The following is a 22,401-nucleotide window of genomic DNA, read 5'->3' on the forward strand; positions in this document are numbered from 1 at the left end:
GATCATTAAATCCTGGTTGCCACATCTACGAGTGCGCACTTTTCATCTGGCCCCTGACGGGGAGAGAGGGAGCGCCGTGTGACCAAGAGAACGGGATGTTGAACGGGGAGCGGGTTTATGGTGGAGGAAGATTTCCTGTAAGCTAAAAGCCCATTTTCAGCACAGTTTGACATTGCCAGTGTCGTAGGATCTTTCTTTCATCCCCTCACCTGCTCATTATTTTCAGAGGTGCAAGTAAGGGGCCGTTCAGAATGAAGGTATCGTGTTTATAAAAAGTTGACATTATTTGTACTAGATGCGGCATCTAAAAAACAACATACACGTTGAAACGATCAACGATGCCAGACTAGCATGTTAAAGAAAATATTTAATAACAACTGAGATACACTCAAAGCGACAACAAAGATTCAACGTGCCATTCAGTATGAGGGTGTCAGGTTTATAAAAAGTTATAAAGTATGAAGTTATTTCTACTAGACGCGGAGTCTCATGTTATGAGATGCTAAAAAACATTGAGACGTAGAAAAATCAATAAAGTCAGTCTTGCACATTTAAATTAAACAAAAAACCTATTAAAAAAAAGAACTGAGATGAAAAATAGACACAATCTGTGCCTTTCAGTGTGAGGGTGTAAGGTTTTAAAAAAGTTGAAGTTACTTTATGTTATGTTTATGTTATGAGATGCTAAAAAAATTAGACACATTGAAATGATCAATGATGTCAGTCTATTAAACAACAGAGATTGACAAAAAAAAGGGCATCTAAGACTCAAAATGACAAAAATACTCAATGTGTCCATCAGTATGACAATTTAAAGGGATAGTTCACTCAAACATTTAAATTCGGTCATCGTTTATTTACAATTCTGTCAATCCAAACCTGTATTATTTTTTCATCTGTAAAACACAAAATAAAGTTTTTTTGTCCTTACAATAAAAGTCCAACTATTTTGGACCTCGGTGAGGTCCCATTATAATGGGCAAAACCATTACTTCCAAATGTTGTCTTTTTTTTTTTTTTTTTACAGGTTTGGAACAACTTGAGGGTGAGTAAATGATTATTTTTGGGTGAACTATATCGTTAAAAGCTTAACTTTTTACATGGAATAAGACGTTAAAAACAATGAAATGTATAAGAATGGTCAAAGTTATCTGTCTAGTGCATAAAGATTCACACGAAAAGACCCCTAAAACTCTCCACTCACTGAAAATGTGGCAAAAACATGCCTTTCTACTAGCTGCAAGTACAATAATGGGAAACTACATGTAGCTTTAAGTGATGTAACCAACAAACAAGTGCTGTGAAGGTCTATCAAAACAAATACGTGGGAAAAATGCCTAAATAGCAAAGCATTTAAACTCCTCTATAGGGACTTAATAATAAAGCGGTGAACATATATCCCCTTTTCGCTGTGTGAGTTTGAACACTCCCCATCAGTGAACTGAGAAATTGCCAGAGCTATGCAGAATCAGGTCATATGATCCTCTGTCCTCAAAAAGAGCATCAATACTATCCATTCTGAACAGCCACGGCTGATACTCATCTCCTCCAGGACCAGCACTGCGGAACAAGGCCCTTCGGAGTGGAGGAAAATTAAACACTGCTCCGACTGAAAGCAAATAATGCAAAGCAGTAACTGAGCGAGAGAAAATCTGTGTATGTATTTTGGTGGAACAGATAAACTTAGAGGAAGTGCAGGAAAGAGAGAACGAGATAAAAGGAGGAGACAGGCTTATCGCATGCTACAAGCACACCGTCTTATCCCAGCAGGTCCAGGGTTGAGGAAATATGGAGAAACAATGGCATAAAGGCCAACCTGATGGGTGGCAGAGACGTTACTCACCCAAAAGTACATCATCATTTCGGCCAGGGGCAGGTGGGCACTCACAGATGGAAATCGGATGAGGGGTGGGCGCAGTGCTGGCCGCCTGGGTCAGATTCTTGGTGCTTGAAAGTCCTGTGCTCTTCCCAGATCAGTCCAGAAAGAAGAAGAAAAAAACGAATTGAAGCAACAACTGTTGACACTATAAAAAAAATGTACCTAGTCAACAGGAAAAAGAGGAATAGGCAAAGGCGCTTCTGTCTCCGCTCTTCACTTTCCACTCTTTCTTTCTTCTTCCTATAACCACACAAGTAGCTTTCTTCACGTCACTCACTCTGCACGTCTTCTGCCCCGTGCCGTTCTGTTCAGGGTCTTATTGGCGGGCGGGAGAGTTCTAGAGCGGGCACTCCAGGAGGTGTTTGGCATCTGTTCCCAGCATTCCTTCAGTGAGGCTGTGTTCCTCCGCAGGGAGAGGAGTCCATTGACACTTCAGGCACTGATACAGCCACGGAGCAGCTCAGCATCCGAGCACTCGCAGAGGAGAGGGGAGGGGAGCTGCTGCTGCTGCTGCTGCGACGTCTGCTGAGGGAAGCCGGCTAGTGGTGAGGATCGAGAAGGCTGTAGGAGCGGTTCTTTCCCCTCGCTTGGTCTCGACGGTCAGCTGATGTACATGAAAAGTCATGCAACGAGGCAACAAAGACCAGTCGGAGGGGGGCAAACGGGGGGGAAAGCGTAAGTAAACTAGGTAGGGTGAGTCGGTGTGCAACGTAATGCCTTTTGCTCTTTCTTGTGTCTTTCTTTTTTCTCACCAATCTTTTTCTCAGTGATAGAGAGGGAGCGGAGGCAGGGGTTTCGGTGGGAGAGGGGCTTGCAGGATTCCAGCTGTGGTTTCAGCCAATCAGGAGTCGGAGTGAGCCGGTGGAGAGCAGGGGGAATCGCTTGACAGGTTGCGTGCCATGAGAACGGTGCTGCTCTTTTTGGTAGCTTTTTTGGTGCGTGTGAGAGCGCAAGACTTGTTTGTGCGTGCGTGTGTGTGTGTGGTTTGAGCGTCTAAGTGCATGCGTACACAGCCACGCGCCTTTCGGGAGGCTGGGTGGGTGAGGGGGGTTACGCTGCCATTTAACATCTCAGCTGTCTCAGCAATTTCAAACCCACACCGCCAACAGGCAGCTACAGTGTTCTTAAATATTAACCTCTGCGCTGTTGCACGTTCATATTTGGATTTGAGAGAATGCTAATTTTGCTCACGGTTCATTTTGATTAGAACAAAGCATGTCAGGAGTGACACTGTCAAAGAGAGTTCACATTTTCCATCGTGCTTTGGAATATTTTATCTCTGCCGTAAATCAATGAAAGAGTTCTGATAAGATCTGGTGTAGCCTATTAGATAATTATAAGTTTATTATATATTATAAAACATTGTATATTAATAAATACACTTTTGCTCATAAATGTACATACCTCCTTCTGTAAAATGAATCTAAGAAAACTCTTTTAAATCATTAAAAAAATGTTTTACTGCTCTGAAGAACTTTTATTAATAACAGTAACTTGCAAAATCCCATTTTTGTAGGGAACATTTAAATATTCAACCCTTTTTAACCATTTTTCTTCTATAGTATCATACTGAACTGACCGACAGCTTCAGTGGTTATAAAAGGAGCGTTCTTTACTTGCTTTGTGTAATTCAGTCACAATTTGAAGAAGTTTTAGTTTTTTATGAGACTTTGTTATTTCCTAATTAATAATTGTAATTTCATAATTTCCTATATTTTCCTAAATATACTTTGGAAAGTGCTCCTCTGCCGCCTTCTACTGGTTATAGTGGTAATTTGATGTCTTTTTTAAAATAAAAGTGTTTGTTTGCCACCAAGTTAGTTTTCTAACATCTTTAAACTTTTAGTTTTACAAATCATCACATTAAATTTTTTTAACATTTAAATTAGATAATATCTAAAGCTTTGAAGTTCTGAAAAAAGTGTGAAGCACTTGAAAGCCCTTGAAATGTGCTTGAATTTCACTCTCAAAAGATTGTACGAACCCTGAGATGAAAAATGTAAAAAAAACAAATAAAAAACAACATTCGATTATTTCTGCCACAACACCATATTTACAGTTAGCACAATATTACGGACAAAAGTGTTAAACAGGATAATGTACATAATTTAATTTATTATTTAGTTTTGGTAGTTGTATGTAACTATATGTTTATGTTAAATAGTTTAGTTTGGGTCGTCCTAGCCAATAATAACATGTGTTGCATGTGATGGCGGGACTGTCAAGTTTAGGGCGTGAAGCTCCGCTTCCTGAACAATTAAGAGGCTGCTCACTACAGAGCAAATGGGTTGAGCTTACGTCTAGCTCCCCCTCGCTAGATGTACAGCAAGGAGGAGCGAATGTAATTTGGGTCTAATGGGTGGAGCTAGAATATCCAACCACACCCTAACCCTACCCACAACTCTATCCCTCCACCCCATTAGGCGTCCAGAGAGGTATATATTTTATATAAAGAGATATACCTTAAAGTCTTGACTACAAAAACATTTTGAACCATATTGTCCAGAAAAAAAGAAGAATAGTTTACTGAACACATGTTGACCTAATAGCAGGATATGTCACATTAAATGGGTACTTTTTTTACAGTGGAATCTACCTTTAAACAGACATAGTTTCATAGTCAGCCAAAAATTATATTTAGCTGAAAAATTCTATATAAAAACAATTAATGAAACAACAAACATATCAAAATTAACAATGTGGGGCAAAACAATTTGAATTAATAAATTGTATACAATTATTAAAATAAATTAAATTAATAAAATACTATTCATTTTTATCAATTTGAAATGTGACAACTTCCATTGAAAAGAAAATCATAAAATCATAAAAACCACTGCTTGAGAAAACGCCCATTTGCACAAATTGGACTTCTTTTAACTCAAAACCATAGTAACTGAAAGTAAGCTGTGTGACAACTAGCCCCGGTCTCCCCTAGTGTTGTTGTTCTTTCTGTGATATTCCTGTCCACTCCATCAGCATTCTGTTTTCTCCCACTGCCTCTCTTTCTCTCTCAAACCCAAAAACATCCTCTCTCTGTCTCTCCATTCCTTCTCTGGCACTATCTGCACTGTTTTTCCCCAGCATGCCGAGGGTGCTGCATGTTCGGGTTAAGCACTCGGAGGACGACTGGCCCTGGGGACGTCATTTTCCATTACAGAGACAAGAAACCTTTTCTCTCAGATGAAGAAGGAGGGAAAAAGTCAGAGCCCTGAATTGGTTATGCTCCTTGTCGTGTTCTCTTACTCCCCCGACTCGCGATTCGTTTAGTCAATATTTAATGCCGGCGTTGTGCAGTACAGTTGTCAGTTGGCCCGATCCATGGGTTTGATCTCCATGTCTCGCCTGATCTTTTTCCAAGCTTATGGGCTTGCGCGGATATGTGACGCAGAGTCTAAAAATGTGGCACAAGCTTGTTAACGGTCACATTTTGCTCTGATGCAGTGGCAAAGAAAGAAAAGGACAGATAGATGGAGGAAAAAAAGAATCAGATCAGATGCACTGCATGCATTTAGCGCAACCACTCACTTTATTCTTCCACCACACACAAGCACGCACGTCTCACCCTGCCTGCAGCAACTAACGCCCTCTACGTCTCACCTGAGTATAGATGTCAGTTGGCCTGAAGTGTAAAGGTGGTATTTTTCTTCTTTAAGCAGGGCAGATGGGCAAGGTTTGGTCTGAGCAGGTCCAGACTGAGCCGGTGGCCAAGCCAGACTGTCTTAATTAGGAGCCGGCCGCTGCCAACGGCAGGTGAACACATCTGGGACGCCATATTGGCCGCAAGCGCAGCAGGTCTTGGAAATAGTGCAAGCCTTGGAATATTTGACGGGAGCAGAAACGAGCGATTCCCTCTTTCTTACCCCCATACTACAACCCAAAAGTGAGCAGCAATACATCTACATGCCACACAGAGTCAAGCTTCCACGCTGTGCGAGCCTGCCAGATATTAAAAGTCTCTGTCTTTGGAGGTTTGCGTTCGTTTTGCGTGCTGCCAAGGCCCGCGCAGCCCCAGAGTGCTATCAATTACACACATTCTGCTGAAAAGCTGAAATTCAGCTCTGAGCGCAGTCTGACAGGATTCAGCAGTATGTGCACGTCTGTGCAACGGCTATTGGACGTTCACGTTTCCTTTGTCCCCTGTACCTGCCCTCCACTGCCTTTGTTTGGAACGAAGATGACACAATCACAGCGTGTCGCTCTTAAAGCACCTTATAATGAAGTCGAGTCCTCCCTTCTGTGAAGATACACACACACACACACACACTTACTCTTTCAGGCATGTTCGCCCCACTGAGCTATACCTTCCTCATCAGTGCTTTACCCAACGTCATCATTTCTGCCTCCATAAACTCAATGGAGCTGCATGCTCCTCTCCTTCTCTCTCAACGCACTCCCTTCCAATTACCGCGCCATTTCATTTATTCATTAACCCGGCAAGGAAATTCGAGGGAGAACTAATTCAAAAACAACCGCCCTCCATTTTTCTCCATCTGGTGGGGAGGCTCGATTCTCCAAACTTGTTCAAGTGGCTTAATCTGGTTAAGGTGCAGTTTAGCGTCTGCAGCGGAGTTTGGTGGTGGTGGGGGGGGGTTGAGGAACGGGTCGCAGTGCCAGTCCATTTTCATTAAAAGCACCTACCAATGACCAAACGGTACTGGAAGTGACATGCATGGAAGTAAGGCCTAATAAAAAAAACAAGCGGATAAAAGGCAAGGTGACGTTGCACTTGATTACAGTGGCATTGACTAATTTACTTAATTTGTCAAAAAGGAATGTGGTTTGGAACTGAGGTAGAACTCATTTATAGTGATTTGAGTGGTAGCAAGCATGCGCACTTAAACGCTAAACGTGCTTTGGCTATTCAAAGCATTGTATTTCCAAATGCCATTAGTAGAATTTCCTATCTCCAAAAGTGGAGAGGAAAATTCCAGCTACGCCGACCATTATTCAATCTAAATAAAGTAATTTTTTTTACAGCCAAAAAAAATACAAAATAAATAAAATCTACTCAAATATATAATTTATTTATGTTGCTGGCAAACAAACAAAACAACTTTTTAATCATTATACATGGCTACTTATAAATGTCAGTCATTGAAGAAAAATGTTTTTGTCAACAGAATATTGTACCAGCATTTACCAGCAAGGGATAGCTGGGCCATGATAACTAGCAAAACCCTGACCCCTTAGTAAAGACAAACTAATGTTTTCGAACACGTGAAACACTTTGACATTCAACAATTAAGATGCAAACTAACAGATGTTTAAAAATGTCACAATGTCAATAGATATTTAAAGAAATTTAAGCAGCATGCCAGTTCATGAAAGGTAAAGAATATTTGTGCTTTGCCATAAAGTAAAAACAATCATATTAATAGAAGGGACATATTAATATCTTAATATTCCAACCATAATCAAATGATGCTACATTCTCTCTGAAGAAAGCAGTTGAACTACATCCAATTCTGCTGCTAAAGTTTTCATCTGAAACACGTCTGCACGCTCAATTGGGAAAGCGGTGAAAAACAAGTTACCCTCAGAGATTTATACTTCTGATCCTCCAAATCCTTTTTTATCTTAATCGAGTATAAGCAGTAAATTGCTCCAGCTCTGCCTCCTCCCTGTCCTTCCCTGCCTGTATGCTAATATTGTTTGACATATTTCGGAGGAAGACGGAGCATCAATATTTATCAATTCATAATAAGACAGAGGCACTGACATGCTCTAAGATTACAGTTTAATTAAAACTTGAGTAGCCTACTAATATTCAGTTCTTAAACAGACACATCATATGCCAATGCATTATCTACTCATTTAGATCTTGCATCATTGAGAAAGAAGATAGACAGGGAAATCAGGAAGGAGAACATGACATGAGCCTGCAAGATCAGCCCCATTCCCTTTCCACTGCTGTTCTCTGTGGTTTGGTGTAGCTGTCAGAGCAGAAAGCTAAATAACCCTAGCCATCATTAAATATTTGATGTAATTATATAACTTGTAATTATGAAAACTTCACTGAATGTGCCAGCACAACTATGTCCCGTTATATGTCAAAAAAAAAAAAAAAAAAAAGGAGATCAAAAATCACCTCTGGTAAATGTTTTGGCCATCCAAAACACAACTGATGCCAAATCCCAAATGCCAGAGGGAGATCCTAAGGTGGCAAAGGGAGCAGTACCAACCATGCCAACAATCTGGAAAACACAAAGAGGGCATCCACTTACCAGTCTTGTGACGAGGGGCACCCCGAAATGCCAGAAGTGATCGTTCAGCAGCCCACTGTACACTACGTTTCCAAAGAGAGCAATGCTTCCTGTTTTACACAGCCCGTTTCCTGGTTTCGTTTCTACAGAAGGAGAGAAAAAAGACATTTGGAATAGGTTAAATAACAATATACAATGACTAAACAATTATTAATAATACACAATATTACAAAAGAGAAGAAGAGTAAAATAATGAAGCTACAAATAAAGACAAAGAATGAAAAAGGAAGGAAGGGAAAAAGAAAGGAAAAAAGGAAGGAAGAAAAAAGGAAAGAAAGTATGGAAAGGAGTTAGTAAAGAAAAATAAAGACAGTAAGAAAAGTAGTAAGAAGGAAAAACAAAGAAAGCAAAAAAAAGAAAGAAAATTGTAAATGTAGTTGGGATGGAAGGAAGGAAAGAAGAAAGGAAGGAAGGAAAAGGAAAGGGTGGAAAAGGAGGAAATAGGAAAAACAAAGGCAGTAAGAAAGGAAGGAAGACAAAAACAAAGGAAGCATGAAAGGAAGGAAAAACAAAAAAGTGGAAGAAAAAAGAAAGAAGGAAGGAATGAAGGAAATATGGAAGGCAGAAGGAAGGAAAAACAAATGCAGTAAAAAAAGTATAAGGAAGGAAAACCAAAGAAAGCAAAAATGGAAGGAAAAAATGAAAATGAAGGTAGGAAGGAAGGAAGAAAAGAAAAGGAGGAAAGGAAGGAAAACAAATGCAGTAGAGGGCAGTTCACACAGAACGAGTTTTTTCATTCCTCTGTGCAACTTTTCCATTGTTTTTTCAATGCAAACATGAGCTAGACGGACGCCTTAACTGTTGCACTCGCATCAAGTGCAACAGCATTCTAAAACCCCAATGCTGAAGTTAAAATAGTTTAACTAAAAATAGTTAAAATAATTTAATTAAAAGTTTTAACCGCATTCTGTTTGAACCAGCCCTATGAAAGGAAGTAAAAACAAATAAAGGAGGGAGGGAAGGAAGGGACAAAAGAAAGAAACAAGGAAGAAGGCAAAAAAAAAAAAAAAAGTATTCTTTGATTCAACATGATTTCAAATGTAAGAGAGACATAAATATTTCTTTGACAATTTGAACACGTCCATAAACACTCCTCCTCTCAGCTGTTTAGTGCCCATCAGTCTGTGTGTGAGTGGCACGGTGTGAGGGGAAGTGCTTGGCATGTGATCAACAGTGGGGTCAACCCTGCTTACACAGCAAAGCAAACTAACAGCTGCACTGAACCTCCTTTGGGTAACACACACACAGACACACACTATGATCAGTACTCACAAAGACAAAAAGAAAACATGATTCTGACATCACACATACACCATATCACACCAGTTCAAAAAAAAAAAAAAAAAACCTCCATTCCCCCAGTCTTGGAAAGCGGTCTCAGGGAAGCGCGCGCGAAGATTGCAATGTGTATTAAATTATTCCCTATAAATGCCAAGTACAGCAAAAATCTGCATTACGCCTCAAAACAATAGTGAAGCGCATATTGTGGAGCGCACCACAGCAAGCCATGCATTCATTATTGAAAAACAAAAAGTAAAAAGGCCCATTAAAATGTCACTTGTGCTCTTTGTGGCTGCGGCAACACATGAGTTTTAGTGTTATAAATGGGCCTTGCGTTATTGTTTATGGTGGCTGCTAGCCGCAGGCTACCCGGCGGTGACTGTAAAGTCCACGGATCACACACCACGAGTCTCCAATGCCGCTCCCTCCCTCTCTATACATCACCCCATGAATATTCATGCCACAGGGCCGCGCTCCAGCCAATCGATCACAAGTATAACGCATTTATATCCATGATACATGTGGCTGATTTTTTGGTGTATAGAAATAAAAAGATATGGCCTAATTAGCAATAAAACAGCCGGCGTGCCGCTTCGCCGTGGATTTGGAGGCCGAACGGCGCTCCTGCTCTTTTTGCAGGTGATGTAATTCAGAGCGTGCCGGCGTTGCATCACAGGAACGTGCCCGTAAGGTGAGACTCGATGCGGGGACGGATGGCTGTCACTGTGTTTGAGGCTTTCCTGCTGTCTGTTGGCACCAGTTGAAGCTCCTTTGGCATCCGCGGGCATGTTTCTCACCACGTCTCACCTGTGATTAATTATTGACGTCGAGATGAGGATGCAGTAAAGTAAAGCTGCACTGACATGCTACACTGCAGATACATTACAACACCCCCCCCCCCCCCCCCCCCCCCCCAGGCTGCTTCACTATCTCCCTAACTCTTTTTCTTCTTTTCCCCTCATGCGCTTTGTCTTTAAAGCCCCCCTCTCACTCTCTCTCTCTCTGACAACCTTTCCTTAACTCACTCTATCTCACTCTGCCCTGCAGTTTGGCAAATTTGACAAGAGCTTTAAAAACTGAGCGAAATGTCAAAGTTGTCATAAACAGTGTGTGAGATAACACTGACATAAATAGTGGGCGATAACAGTTTGATTTAAGGGAGAAAAGAGTGTCATCACATCTAAATCTGCCATCAGCGCATCTCGGCCCAGGGTTTGTCGGGTCGTCGCTGCGCACTCATGCAGATGAATGGAGGATTAGGTTGAAACTGAGACTGTATTATCTCGCGTTTCTCTGCAAGGATGACAATAAGCGCCGTAAACGATCCCTGCCTAATCTGTTGGGAAGCACCCGGCTTTCAATCTCAAGTGTGATGCGAGAGTGGAGGATTCTAGGTTTTCCACGATAACATAATAAGGGAAGAAACATACATAGAAATCTACAATATACAATGGCTCTATAAAAGTGGAAATAATATCCCATTACAGAGGCTTTAACTGAAAAACAAACGTTCATGTATGAATTGCATTAAAAAAAATATTCTCAAGTTCACACAGCTGTCATGGCAGAGGAAACAAAGATGCATTAACAAAATCCACAAACGTTTGGGTAAAAATATCGACTTGCCAATTAATTGTGATCCTCATTTAACTATCTCGATATCGATTTTTAAAATCCCACAATAGATCTCTTTATTCTAGAGTTTCCTGCACCACTTTTCAGCGGCAACACAAGCAGCCCCACAGTTAAATATATCCTATGCACAATATATATATATGCCATATCCTATGGCAAGAGAAGTCGTATTTAACCCGAGTTTGGTATCTGAACTGAATGTGATGACATAAAAAAAGAATGTGTACCGCAAAATTATAGCAAGAAAATGCAATGCTGAGTTCTCGTCATGGCTGCACAAACTAACAAAGTGTAACAAGTGTGGTGTGAATCACGAAAAAAGACTGCAATATAATGAACTGGTTCTTTTTGGTGAATAAAACACTTTTTTATTTTTTATTTTTATTTTATTGCAAATAGGTAAGTCTGATTCACAAACAAATGAATCTTATGAGATAGTAGATTCAGAAAGAATCAGAAAGAATTACCAGTAGGTAGCGGAAAGTGACTGGGTGAGTCATTGAATCATCCATTCAACTGATTCATTCAAATTCGGGAATGAACCACATGACTGTCCCTATAAAAGCACTAATCTTGCTATTTAAGTTTTGATTATTTGTTTTGCTTGTACACGTAGGTTTGGAAAGAAATTCAGTTTAAAGCTTATTTTAATCTTTAGAATTTGGTTGTGTTGATCTGTTAAATAAATAGCATTTGAACTGCATATAGTTTGGAAGGAAACAAATGTATCAAATTAGAAGGGTCCTTGTATAATTTAACCAAAAAAATAGATAGCAAATTAAATATTGGGTTACAATTATTTCGGTCCTCCTTAGACATATACTAACTATAAGTAACTTTGCAACTACATGTCAACTAACTCTCATTAGAGTATTAGTAGACTAGTAGTCTGTTAGGTTAGCGTAAGATTTTAGGGTTAGGGTTAGTAGAATAAGTTGACATACAGTTGCAAAGTTACTTATAGTCAGTAGAATGTCTGTTGGGGGAGCATCAAAATAAAGTGTTAGGAGATATTTAGCACAGTCTACTAATACTCTATAGAGTTAGTTGGCATGTATTGCAAAGTTAGTTATAGTTGAATGTCTAAAATGGACCATCTAAATAAAGTGTTACCAAATATTGAAACGTTTTTGGAATCCTAGCCTTAGTTCCACTAACATTTAAAAGCCAGAAAGTGCCCATATATATATATTGCGCTTAGGATATATTTAACTGTGGGGCTGCTTGTGTTGCCGCTGAAAAGTGGTGCAGGAAACTCTAGAATAAAGAGATCTATTGTGGGATTTTAAAAATCGATATCGAGATAGTTAAATGAGGATCACAATTAATTGGCAAGTCGATATTTGTACCCAAACATTTGTGGAATATGTCAATGCATCTTTGTTCCTCTGCCATGACAGCTGTGTGAACTTGAGAATATTTTGTTTAATGCAATTCATACATGAACGTTTGTCTTCAATACATATATATATACATATATATACATACATATACATACATATATTATATATATATATATATATATATATATATATATATATATATATATATACACACATACTGTCCTTCAAAAGTAAAATGTAATATATTCCTATGTTGGCAAAGCTGAATTTTCAGCATCATTACCTTATCATCATCTTCAGTGTCACATGATTATTTCACAGAAATCATTCTAATATGCTGATTTGTTGCTCAAGGAACATTTATTATTATTATTATCAATGTTGAAAACAGTTGTGTACACCTTTTTTCAGGATTCTTTTATGAATAGAAAGTTAAAAAAGCATTTATCTGAAATATAATTTTTTTAAATATATAAATAAATAGAGAAATAGAATAGAATAGAACTAATAAGTGCTAATATTAATGGGTCAAGACTGTTGATGAAAAAGATGTGTCTTTAGCTGTTTTTTGACAAAAGTTTGGAGTCAGTACAATTTTGTTTTGTTTTTGTTTTTTTGGAAAGAATTTAATACTTTTATGCAGCAAGGATACATTAAATTGATCAAAAGTGACAGTAAAGACATTTATAATGTTACAAACATTCTATTTAAAATAAATGCTGTTTTAAACTTATTTATTCATCAAAGAATCCTGAAAAAATATTGTGTTTAGGTTTGTTCTGGTCCATGCGTTGGTGATAGTGTGGTTAATGATAATGACAACAATGATTATGACCTTGATGTTCCACTATTGTGAATCTATGAAATGCTAATGATTTGTCCTAATAAGACTGATTGACAAATTGTATGAATAAAAAAAATAAAAAAAATCAATATTTGTGCACTAATTCAATTACCTTTCTGGACCAGTCTTCCCATGACAATATTTGCAGTGTCCAGGCTACATGACACCTTACGAGTTGGGTATTTGTGTGTTTGTACACAGTCTCTCTAGACTTCAGGAAGGCGGAGGTAGCGTCTGAAACAGTGGCAGTATGCGGTTATTAATGCCTTGCGTCCCTTGCAGCAATGTCTGCCGCCACAGCTTCATGCTGTATTAATCAGAGCACCGGCACGGACTGCCCCTCCAACTGCACATGATTAAGTAGGACTGGAGCAGTGTTTAAACAGACACAGCCACACTCCCCACTCTGAAACAAGGCTTTTGAGCATCCCCAGGGTACAGGAGGGGGTAATGAATACATCGTTTGGAGAGGCGTTGTGATGCCCTGGAGAGGGCTCTGGAAGAAGAGGACTTCAGGCTCTGGCTCAGGCTCTGGCCCAGAAACAGGCAGGATGGAGCAGCCATATGGACAGGCTGGTGTGGCTGGTGTGTTTGGGTTGGACAGAGGTCCTGACAGAGCTGCCCCACAGAGAGGAAGGGCCAAGTCCGCCGGTCTAGTTTCAGAGCGATGCCAGAACAGATCCGGGTCAGTGTGGCTAATGGAAGCACAGGCCCAGGACAGGATGGCCACTGCCAGAGCTAGAGGGCTTGTGGGACGAAGCTTCCAGCCAGAAGAAGGCAGACATTATGTCACTCCTGTTGCTCATTTGGCAATAACAAGAGCAAGAGTTTGATATTTTGCAGTGCAGTGGGTAGTTATTTTTTTATAGTGGCCCCTAAAAGTATTTTACTAAAAGTATTTTACAACTATATATACTCAGTCTAACAATGTATGAATGTCATTGCATTACACAGCAAAATATCAAGCTAAGTGTCATACTTTTTAAAGAAAGCACACTTTTCAAGCAAAACATTGTTTCAAATCATAAAACCAAACATATAACATACACATACATGTATGCACATGGAATCATGACAGGGAAAAACGAACATGTTCTTCGGCAAAGAACTAATACAATGCAGATAGTCTGTATGTACGTGCATTGAGAATTTGACTTATCTGTATAGAACCCAGCAAAAGCGGGGGAGGGAATTTTTGCACTTGAGCGAGCTATTGACGAGAGCACTAAATAAATACAATGTCATCAGCCGAGCACTAAATATGCTGAGGTCTCCAACCTGAAATTAAAAATCAACCAGAAGGCAATATTGATGGAACAGGAGAAGCGATAAAATCGGGCAAAATGAGCTTTTGAAACTTTCTCCCTGCCATCGTTGGGAGATGATTGTTTGTGGGGGGTTGCCGTTCTGCCGTGTGATAAAAAATGACTTGCGCCCGCTGCTCGTTTCTTTGTTTCCGCCCTTTTGCTTTACGATTCTCCCATGTGCAGAGTTTTGCGATGGTACGGCCCGGCATAATTTATTAAAATATGAGTAAATCAATGGCTGATGTCCTTATAGATTACTTTGAAATCATAAAAGAGCCTTGACAGGAAATGCAGTGTAATACAATTTAATTAAACTGCATATCCTCCCCCTGTGCAGCCACCTGATTAAAGTGGCAGTCAAATAAAACAGCATTTAATTGGCATACAACACGAAAGCTGTTTGCATGTTTATTTAACATTGCAGCGTATTAATAAAAAATTAGAACCCTAATTGGCCTAACTTGTGCAGGCAGGAGCAAGCTCCTGGCTCCACTTCCCCCTACAGTTTAATGGACTGTGACTGAAAAATAATCCTAGGCTAGTTTAATATTTCTGCAGTCATACTTGATGAAAATCCCTGCTCCCATTGGCCAAGAGCCACACATTAAAAAGCAATCATGGATACCTGGGCCTGCTGGTGAGAATCCCCAGTGGAAAGGACCACTTGGAGCGGCCTGGCAGAGAGAACTGTCCCGGCAGGGGGAGGGCGAGGATCATTAGCGTTTTGCATATCTCCAGTGTGCCATTCCGCAGGTTCGTCCCTAGCCAGCTTCTCCCCCTCAACACTTCAGAGCCCCATGTCATCCCACCTGGCATGTCACCAGAGACAGCTGGAAAGCCCCCTCCCGTGTGCTCTCTCTCTCTCTTGCACTTGCTTCAGATTTGTGTGCACGGACCACCAAAATGAGTGCCGCTTTGATCAGTCACCAAACATCTCAAACGAGCTGAGCAAACGGCTAGCCCAATGAGACCCTCACTGTCCCTGCTACTGCAGTTTCTTTTTTAAGATTTACAACAACAGCCTGGATATAGTCTATAGTAAAGGAAAAATGGATATTATATTATATGGTAACTTTACAATAAGGTTTCATTAGTTAACATGACATTTTCAACTAAAAACAAAAAAAACCTTTTATTAGTCGTTCATTTACATGACAACAACTATTTGGGGGCCTGAAAATGCAAACTTTTGAATACGGATTTCAAAGTGAAAGTTTTGAAAATGATACCATAATCATCTCCATGTAAACGACAAAAAAAAAAAGCGAATTTGTGTATGCGTATTACCTGTTCAGTCTATAGGCGCGTAGTGTTTCTTTACAAAGTGACATCGCCAACTACTGGCCTGGCATAATAACAGCGTTTTTGCAGATTCGTGTGAACGGGATTGTTTTGACAACGTAAATGCAACGGAAAACATTTTAGCACATCATTATGGTGTAAACGTACTCTAAGTGAAAGGAGAAAATAAGGGACAGGTGGAGTTAATCAATTAACAAATTAGGTACTATGGAAACAAATGGAAACATGCCTAGGAACCATGACAACGAATGAACAGGGACAATGGAAACAAGTACTAACCCAGGGAGATACAAACTAAACAGAAACCTCACGTGACACATTAATATTCACTGAGAAAATACCCAAATAATAAATTGATAATCTAAAGTTAATTCAAAGACATTACTTTATTTCCTTCTACTTTATTGTGGCAGACAAATAATAGAATAATAATCTCACATGATAGAATAATTGACAATGAAAGGAGACATTTTCCTCGGGACAAGCACCCCATTCTTAAACACGTATTCATGCCACTTCGCATAAAGACCTCTGGCACCCTCTTGTTTAAGCAAGAATGCACAACAATCAACAAACAGACATGTCTATCCACACAGCTGAAACGGCTGGATACAGAGAAAAACAGAGAGACATAGACATATTTCTGACAGCTGTACTGTATCACTCCCCAACAATCACTCAAAAGCATCAAAAAGCACCTTCCCAGACTTGATTCATTTATATTGTATAGCAAGTGCTGCAACTTGATTTAGAGGGAGAGAAAACACCAGGAAAGAAATAAGGCTAGCTGCAAGTGTAGTCTGTATGCTAGTGAGGATTCTTTCCTCAAGAAGACTGGAAATTTACCGCTCGTTCTTGATCTGCTCTGTTTTGTCACCCACAGCTGCCAGAAGATTCCCAGGAGTCAAGAGTCACACAGTCTTCGAGTTCAAACTCCTCTGTCAGTTTTCATTTACTGTGTGTGTGTGTCTGTGTCTCTGTGTGTGTGTGATAGAGAGAAAACTCTGAGGATGACAGTAACTGAGAAATGAATGTTGTAAGGTGATGAAAGCATATATTGAATCTAATCGCTACTGGATTAGGGGAATAAATAGTGTGACAATATAACCAATAGTAACAATCCCCTCAAGCCCCTGCCCCTTTTGCCTCAAAATGTATTGTGCCCCACTCTGATAAATGTAAATAATAATAATAATAATTATAAATATTATAATAAACAATACACGTATACACCATTGCCACTAACAATAATAATACAAAATATATATATACAGTATATATTATCTAAAACCATTTTTGGCGGAAGCATTGAGTAGGGTATAAACGGAGGTCGGAGCCAGCTGCAAATGGGTGGGTTAGCAGCAAGTGGGTGGAGCTTTAGCCGCAAGTGGGCTGTACAAACTTCCAGATTTATTTAGTATCACCTGTGTTGTAGTAGCTATTGGTTTATGCTCCACAGTTGGTGGTGGTAATGTGTAAGTTTTGTTGCGATCCATCAGAAAACAAAGAAGAAAACCGCTTTCACATGTCAGCGTGCCGTTGAGATGAAGGGGTAAGCTTGTTGTATAGTTTTTAGTTTTGTGAAAAAGCAGTATAAGTTCTGAAAAAGACCATTTCATAATGGCGTTTGTACAGTGTTTTTAGTCTTGATGTATTAAAAAAAGAATAAGGGTAAAGTGTATCCAAATAAATTTCTGTAGTTTTTTTAGTAGCACACAAATTACAAAATCTGTAACGTGCATGACAAGATCTTTTCTGCATTCCATTTCTACAATTTGCTCTCCAGATTATGGATTCTGAAGACCATAATAAGGTATTGTGGCAGTGTAATTTTTGTACGTTTTAGGACTGCATTGATTTTCAAATTGTAAATGTCTTAAACGTTTTGTAAATGGATTTGATATTAGAATACAACTCCTAACTTAACTGTACAATGCATGCAATTCTTTTAAAACTTGTTTTCATTGTAGTTATGCTTTTTTCTGCGTAATCCACAATGTAATGTAATGTAATTGAAACATTTGTTTTAATATCATAATTATTTTATAAAATGTATTACTCATAACAATCAGTGCAATAAATGTGAAATGCATGTTATTGTGCTTCTTATGGCTAGAAAGTAAATATTGACATTAAAAAATAAAATGCATAACAAGAACATCATTGATAATGTTAAATGTTATGTTCATATTTTTTTTTTTTCACCTCAGGTGTTGCATGCTGGAAAAATAAGTCGTCTCACTACAAACAGCTCTTCTGGAGGATGTACTCAATCTCCACTTGTTTGGAGTGAGTGTGGGTTTGAGTACAAATGCTGCACACCTGGTACGTTTTGTGTAAATTGGTGATGAATAAACTAGTTAGTCTAAAGGAAAACTAAAAATCTAATTTACTTATGTCATCCTTTGGAGTTTAAAAGTTCTGGTCTGGACACCATTCATTTGCATGGCATGGACCTACAGAGCTGAGAAATTATTCTTAATGTTTGTAAATGTTCAATGTCAACTATAAACCCTAGTACTTATTGTGCTTCTTGTGTATCCACCAGGTTATGCTGGGATGGGAAAGCGAGGCGAGCTCCAGGGCATTTATTCAGAAACCTTCCACCCTGGATTTTGCAGTTTTCACTGCATGCAGATCAGTTCTAATGAGCTGATATAGTGTCCTTACAAATAACAAAAAAAGACTAAAAATAATCAAATAAAATAAACACTTTTGCAATCAATTCTGAGTGACTTGTACATGATTTTATTCATTGAAAAAAATAATTTATCCACCCTGAGATTTAAATGTAATGTATGTGTAACACGTTCAGAAGAACATTATTTCATTATGCTATTTAAAAAACATTATGCTATTTAAAAAAATTATGCAGTAAAGATGGATGGTAACTTTGCTTTTTTACATTAGCCAAATGTTTTTCATGTATTTACACATTCACTTCACTGAGTCCAATTGCATCACATTTTAATATGTTCATTTACTTGATATTGTAGAATTGTAGAAGATATATCTAATATTCAGAAATATGCTTGAATAAGGCCTACAGCCTGATGAATTTAAAACACCATCACTTTAAGTATGGTAAAAGGTGTAAAGACGTGACTTCATCATTGACAGTGAGTGGTATTGGACACACACAATAATAACAAAGCTGTAAGAAATCAGACCATGATGAGGAATGTAATATTTTATCGTTTATTTTCATTACTGTCGCTACTTCCTGCCATACTCATTCACCGCCGTCCTCGGCAATGACAGCTTGGGGATTTCCGCATAAGCTCCTCCCACTTGCAGCGTAAACTCCTCCTACTTGCACATTTCTGAAATCCCTCCTACTTGCGGCATAAGCTCCTCCCACTTGCGGCGTAAGCTCCTCCCACCTGCAGGTCTCCGGGCTGCAGCGATACATACATGGAAGCATTTGGCGGAGGTGAAGCGGTAGGCGGAGTTTCCTAGACAGCCCTACACAGCAGTTCGCCGCGAGTCTTCAAACTGCACGAGCAGCCAGCAGATAACATTAAGCTAATACAGAAAAGTTACATTTATCCTACCATGCTACTGTAAAAGTTGCGGAAGCATGCGAGTTATGCTTAACTAATAAAAGTATAACTCGATTTCAGCCGCATTCTGAGTCTGACAATGTCATTCGTTTTTAACCAAGGCAGCAAGTGTTATTAGCTTGGGGAAATACATCTAGTGAAATGTAATCATAAGTCTATGTCCAACTCTAAATTGTAAGGAATTTATATATTTGATTTCGTAGTAACACTTTACTAAACTAACATGAACCAGCCATGAGCAACACCTTTGTTACTGTATTTGTTAATCTTAGTTAAAAATAATAGAACTGTCAATTTCTTGGCCCTTTTTTGTCCTTTCGCCCCTGCCCCTGAGGAGGCCTGTGCACGCCACTGCTCGTCAGTGTATGGCTACTGTTACTTTGCCTGCTCTCTCCTGAGTTATGTTGTGTGGATTATTTATTAAAGACTTTTGAATCATATCATCTTCGTCATGTGTTCTTAACTACCATGGTGTGACAATTAGTATTAGTCTAACAAAGTGACTTATTTCGCTATAACAACTATTCCTGTTTAAAGAATGGTGATATATTTATTGGAAAAAAAAGAAAGAAATAATCTATATTCACTACCAGGTTACACAATGTGGCCAGCAAGATATTTAAACATGTTTTTGAAAGAAGTATCTTATGCTCACCAAGGCTGCATTTACTTTATATTTAAAATGCCCATATTAGGCTATTCTAAAGGTTCTATCCTTGATCTGGAGGTCTCCTACAACTGGTCATTTTCTCATAATATACATTGCACATCACCACATTTTTCAATAATTCTCAAAAGGCTCGTCAAGTATTTTAGTAAGACCGTAATAACGTGAGTTAGCTGGTTAGCCGGAGGGCTACAATATAAAACACGTATTTTGAATACCCGGTAGAAAATATATACATCAATAATTAATCATACTTACCGGTTGTGATTCTGAGGAGCAAGTTGGTCCAAATAAAGTGGGTACTGCCCCATCTTTAATGGATAAGTGTTTTGTAAATCCCATTTAGACCTCATGGAGATTTGAGAAGCAATGGTCAAAAGGTTGTACTACAGTTGTATCGCTGTAGGAATTTTAAATTTTAGTCTTCACATCCTTATCCTTTGGATGTGTTTACAAAGAGAATTTGCTTTTGCAGAAAAGGGAACATTGTCTTCTCAACATTTAGACAACACCACATAGCTACAGTGCTTGAGGGCAGGTCAAGGTGTTTGCGGGCGGACAATGTAGAACATAGGCGGGAATTAGGCAAACGTGTTACCCAGAGAAAACACATGTTTTTAAATGTTTTAAAAACATTTGAAAACAGTGTCATTAATGCTTAATATTTTTTTGTGGAACCCATAATAGCTTTTTTAGGACTATTTTATAATAAAAAAAACCTCACTGACCTACGTTTTTAACAGTAGTGCAAATATATAAACAAATAAACTATATTTGTCATAATACAGTATATTTCTCTAGACACACACCAGATTCGACCTGCCACCAGTTGAAAACCACCACTATACATTACAATGCATTGATTTTTAACACATGATAAATGCACACATATAACCAGTCACATTCGATGTCCTTAATGGAGGAAGTGCCTTTGAATGTGTGCGAGTGAATGTGACCGTGTATGTGTGTGCTTGTGTTGTAAGTCACAAATAGTGTGATCCCTTTGCTAGCCTCAGGATACCTTGTATTGGAAAATCCAGCATAGGAGGTCTAATTGAGGAGCTTGGGGAGAGGGTCTATTAAAGATCAAAGCTGATTGATTGGGCCTGAACTGACAACCTGTGTTCTCCTGTGAACTGACCACATGGAGGCATTCCCTTAACAAGGCCTGGGTCAGGCAGGACCAACACACAGACAAACACGAACAAGCATTCAAAGATAAAAAGAAGTGATCTTTAGATCTTTAATATTTCTGGAAATTGTGCCAGAGCTGGAGGCTGATAGTCAAATGACTATGACACATCCTGACTGGCATCACAAAGGGATTTCAATGTTACATCTCATCCAAAAATCACTACAATTCATGCAGGCTGAAAATCAGCCAATGACAGTGAATGTGTTTGATGTTTCAGGCCCAGAAAACTCACAGATGCAGTTCTAAACAAATACATCAACGTGATCTGCCAAAAAAAACCCACAAAAAAACCCACATTGAAACCCATAAACATTAGCAGTGGGTGAAAATAAACAACTTCTATTCAAAATCATCCAACCATCCATCAATCCATATCTGATTTTAACTCTTTCCCTGCCATCGACAGAAATTTCTGGCTTTCCGTGTTTTCACTGTTATAGGGTAGGGGGCGCTATTACGCATCTCCTGAAAAAGTACTGAATCTTCTGATCAAAACACAGATGAAGAAGCAGCAGAAACAAGCAATAGCATACGTAATCATATGCATATGTAAAACAATGCAATCCTCAACATTAAACAGCATATAAATCCAAATTGCCTAATGTTACCGAATGAAATGTTGATCCAGGATAAGGTATAGGACTGTGAAGCTGTGGAAGGGTTGATGGACTTGATCTAGCCTACTCCATCTTTGTTTTGATGATTGTTCTGAATCCCATCTCTACATAGTCTTTGACAAAAATGTGATTTTCTCAGCTTTTTGCTCAAAATGTTGCTTTTTTATGAAACTTACCCACATTCAAGTGTTGAGGAAAAGAATGCATGAACCTAGAATGACATTTGTTTAAAAGCAGAGGGTCTGTTATTTCTTTTGATATATTACATGTTCTCATACAACAAAATATTCTGGGGGCCATGAGCATTTTGAACAACAAAAAAAAAGCGCTGGCGGTGGCTGGCAACTTTAAAAAAAAACGCTGGCGGAGAAAGAGTTAATTGCATTTCAATTTAAATTACAAATCTGCATGGATCCTTTTTTCTACCTCAGTTTAAATTCAGGAAATGAACTGGAATTCTCAATTCAGTTACGAATAACGCACAACACCAACTCTGACCCAC

General features: G+C 38.9%; 1 protein-coding gene and 1 long non-coding RNA gene across 5 annotated transcripts in view; one reads left to right on the forward strand and one right to left on the reverse strand.

The window, feature by feature from the left end:
* rbfox3a (RNA binding fox-1 homolog 3a) overlaps window positions 1–22,401 on the reverse strand; it is a gene marked incomplete at its 3' end in the record, with an annotated part of 340,149 nt that overhangs the window by 128,407 nt on the left and 189,341 nt on the right. For all 4 annotated transcript variants that reach the window (XM_084135436.1, XM_084135433.1, XM_084135434.1 and 1 more), the window contains exon 4: window positions 8,107–8,228. In XM_084135436.1, coding sequence (XP_083991562.1) covers window positions 8,107–8,228 — 122 coding nt within the window. The remainder of the gene's footprint in view (window positions 1–8,106; window positions 8,229–22,401) is intronic.
* Window positions 17,458–18,562, forward strand: LOC311096737. The gene is made up of 3 exons (XR_014609078.1): window positions 17,458–17,670; window positions 18,068–18,182; window positions 18,406–18,562. It is a non-coding gene; the product is annotated as an uncharacterized lncRNA (long non-coding RNA).

Source organism: Abramis brama (assembly GCF_963993115.1).
Source record: "Abramis brama genome assembly, chromosome: 14".
Taxonomy (NCBI): domain Eukaryota; kingdom Metazoa; phylum Chordata; class Actinopteri; order Cypriniformes; family Leuciscidae; genus Abramis; species Abramis brama.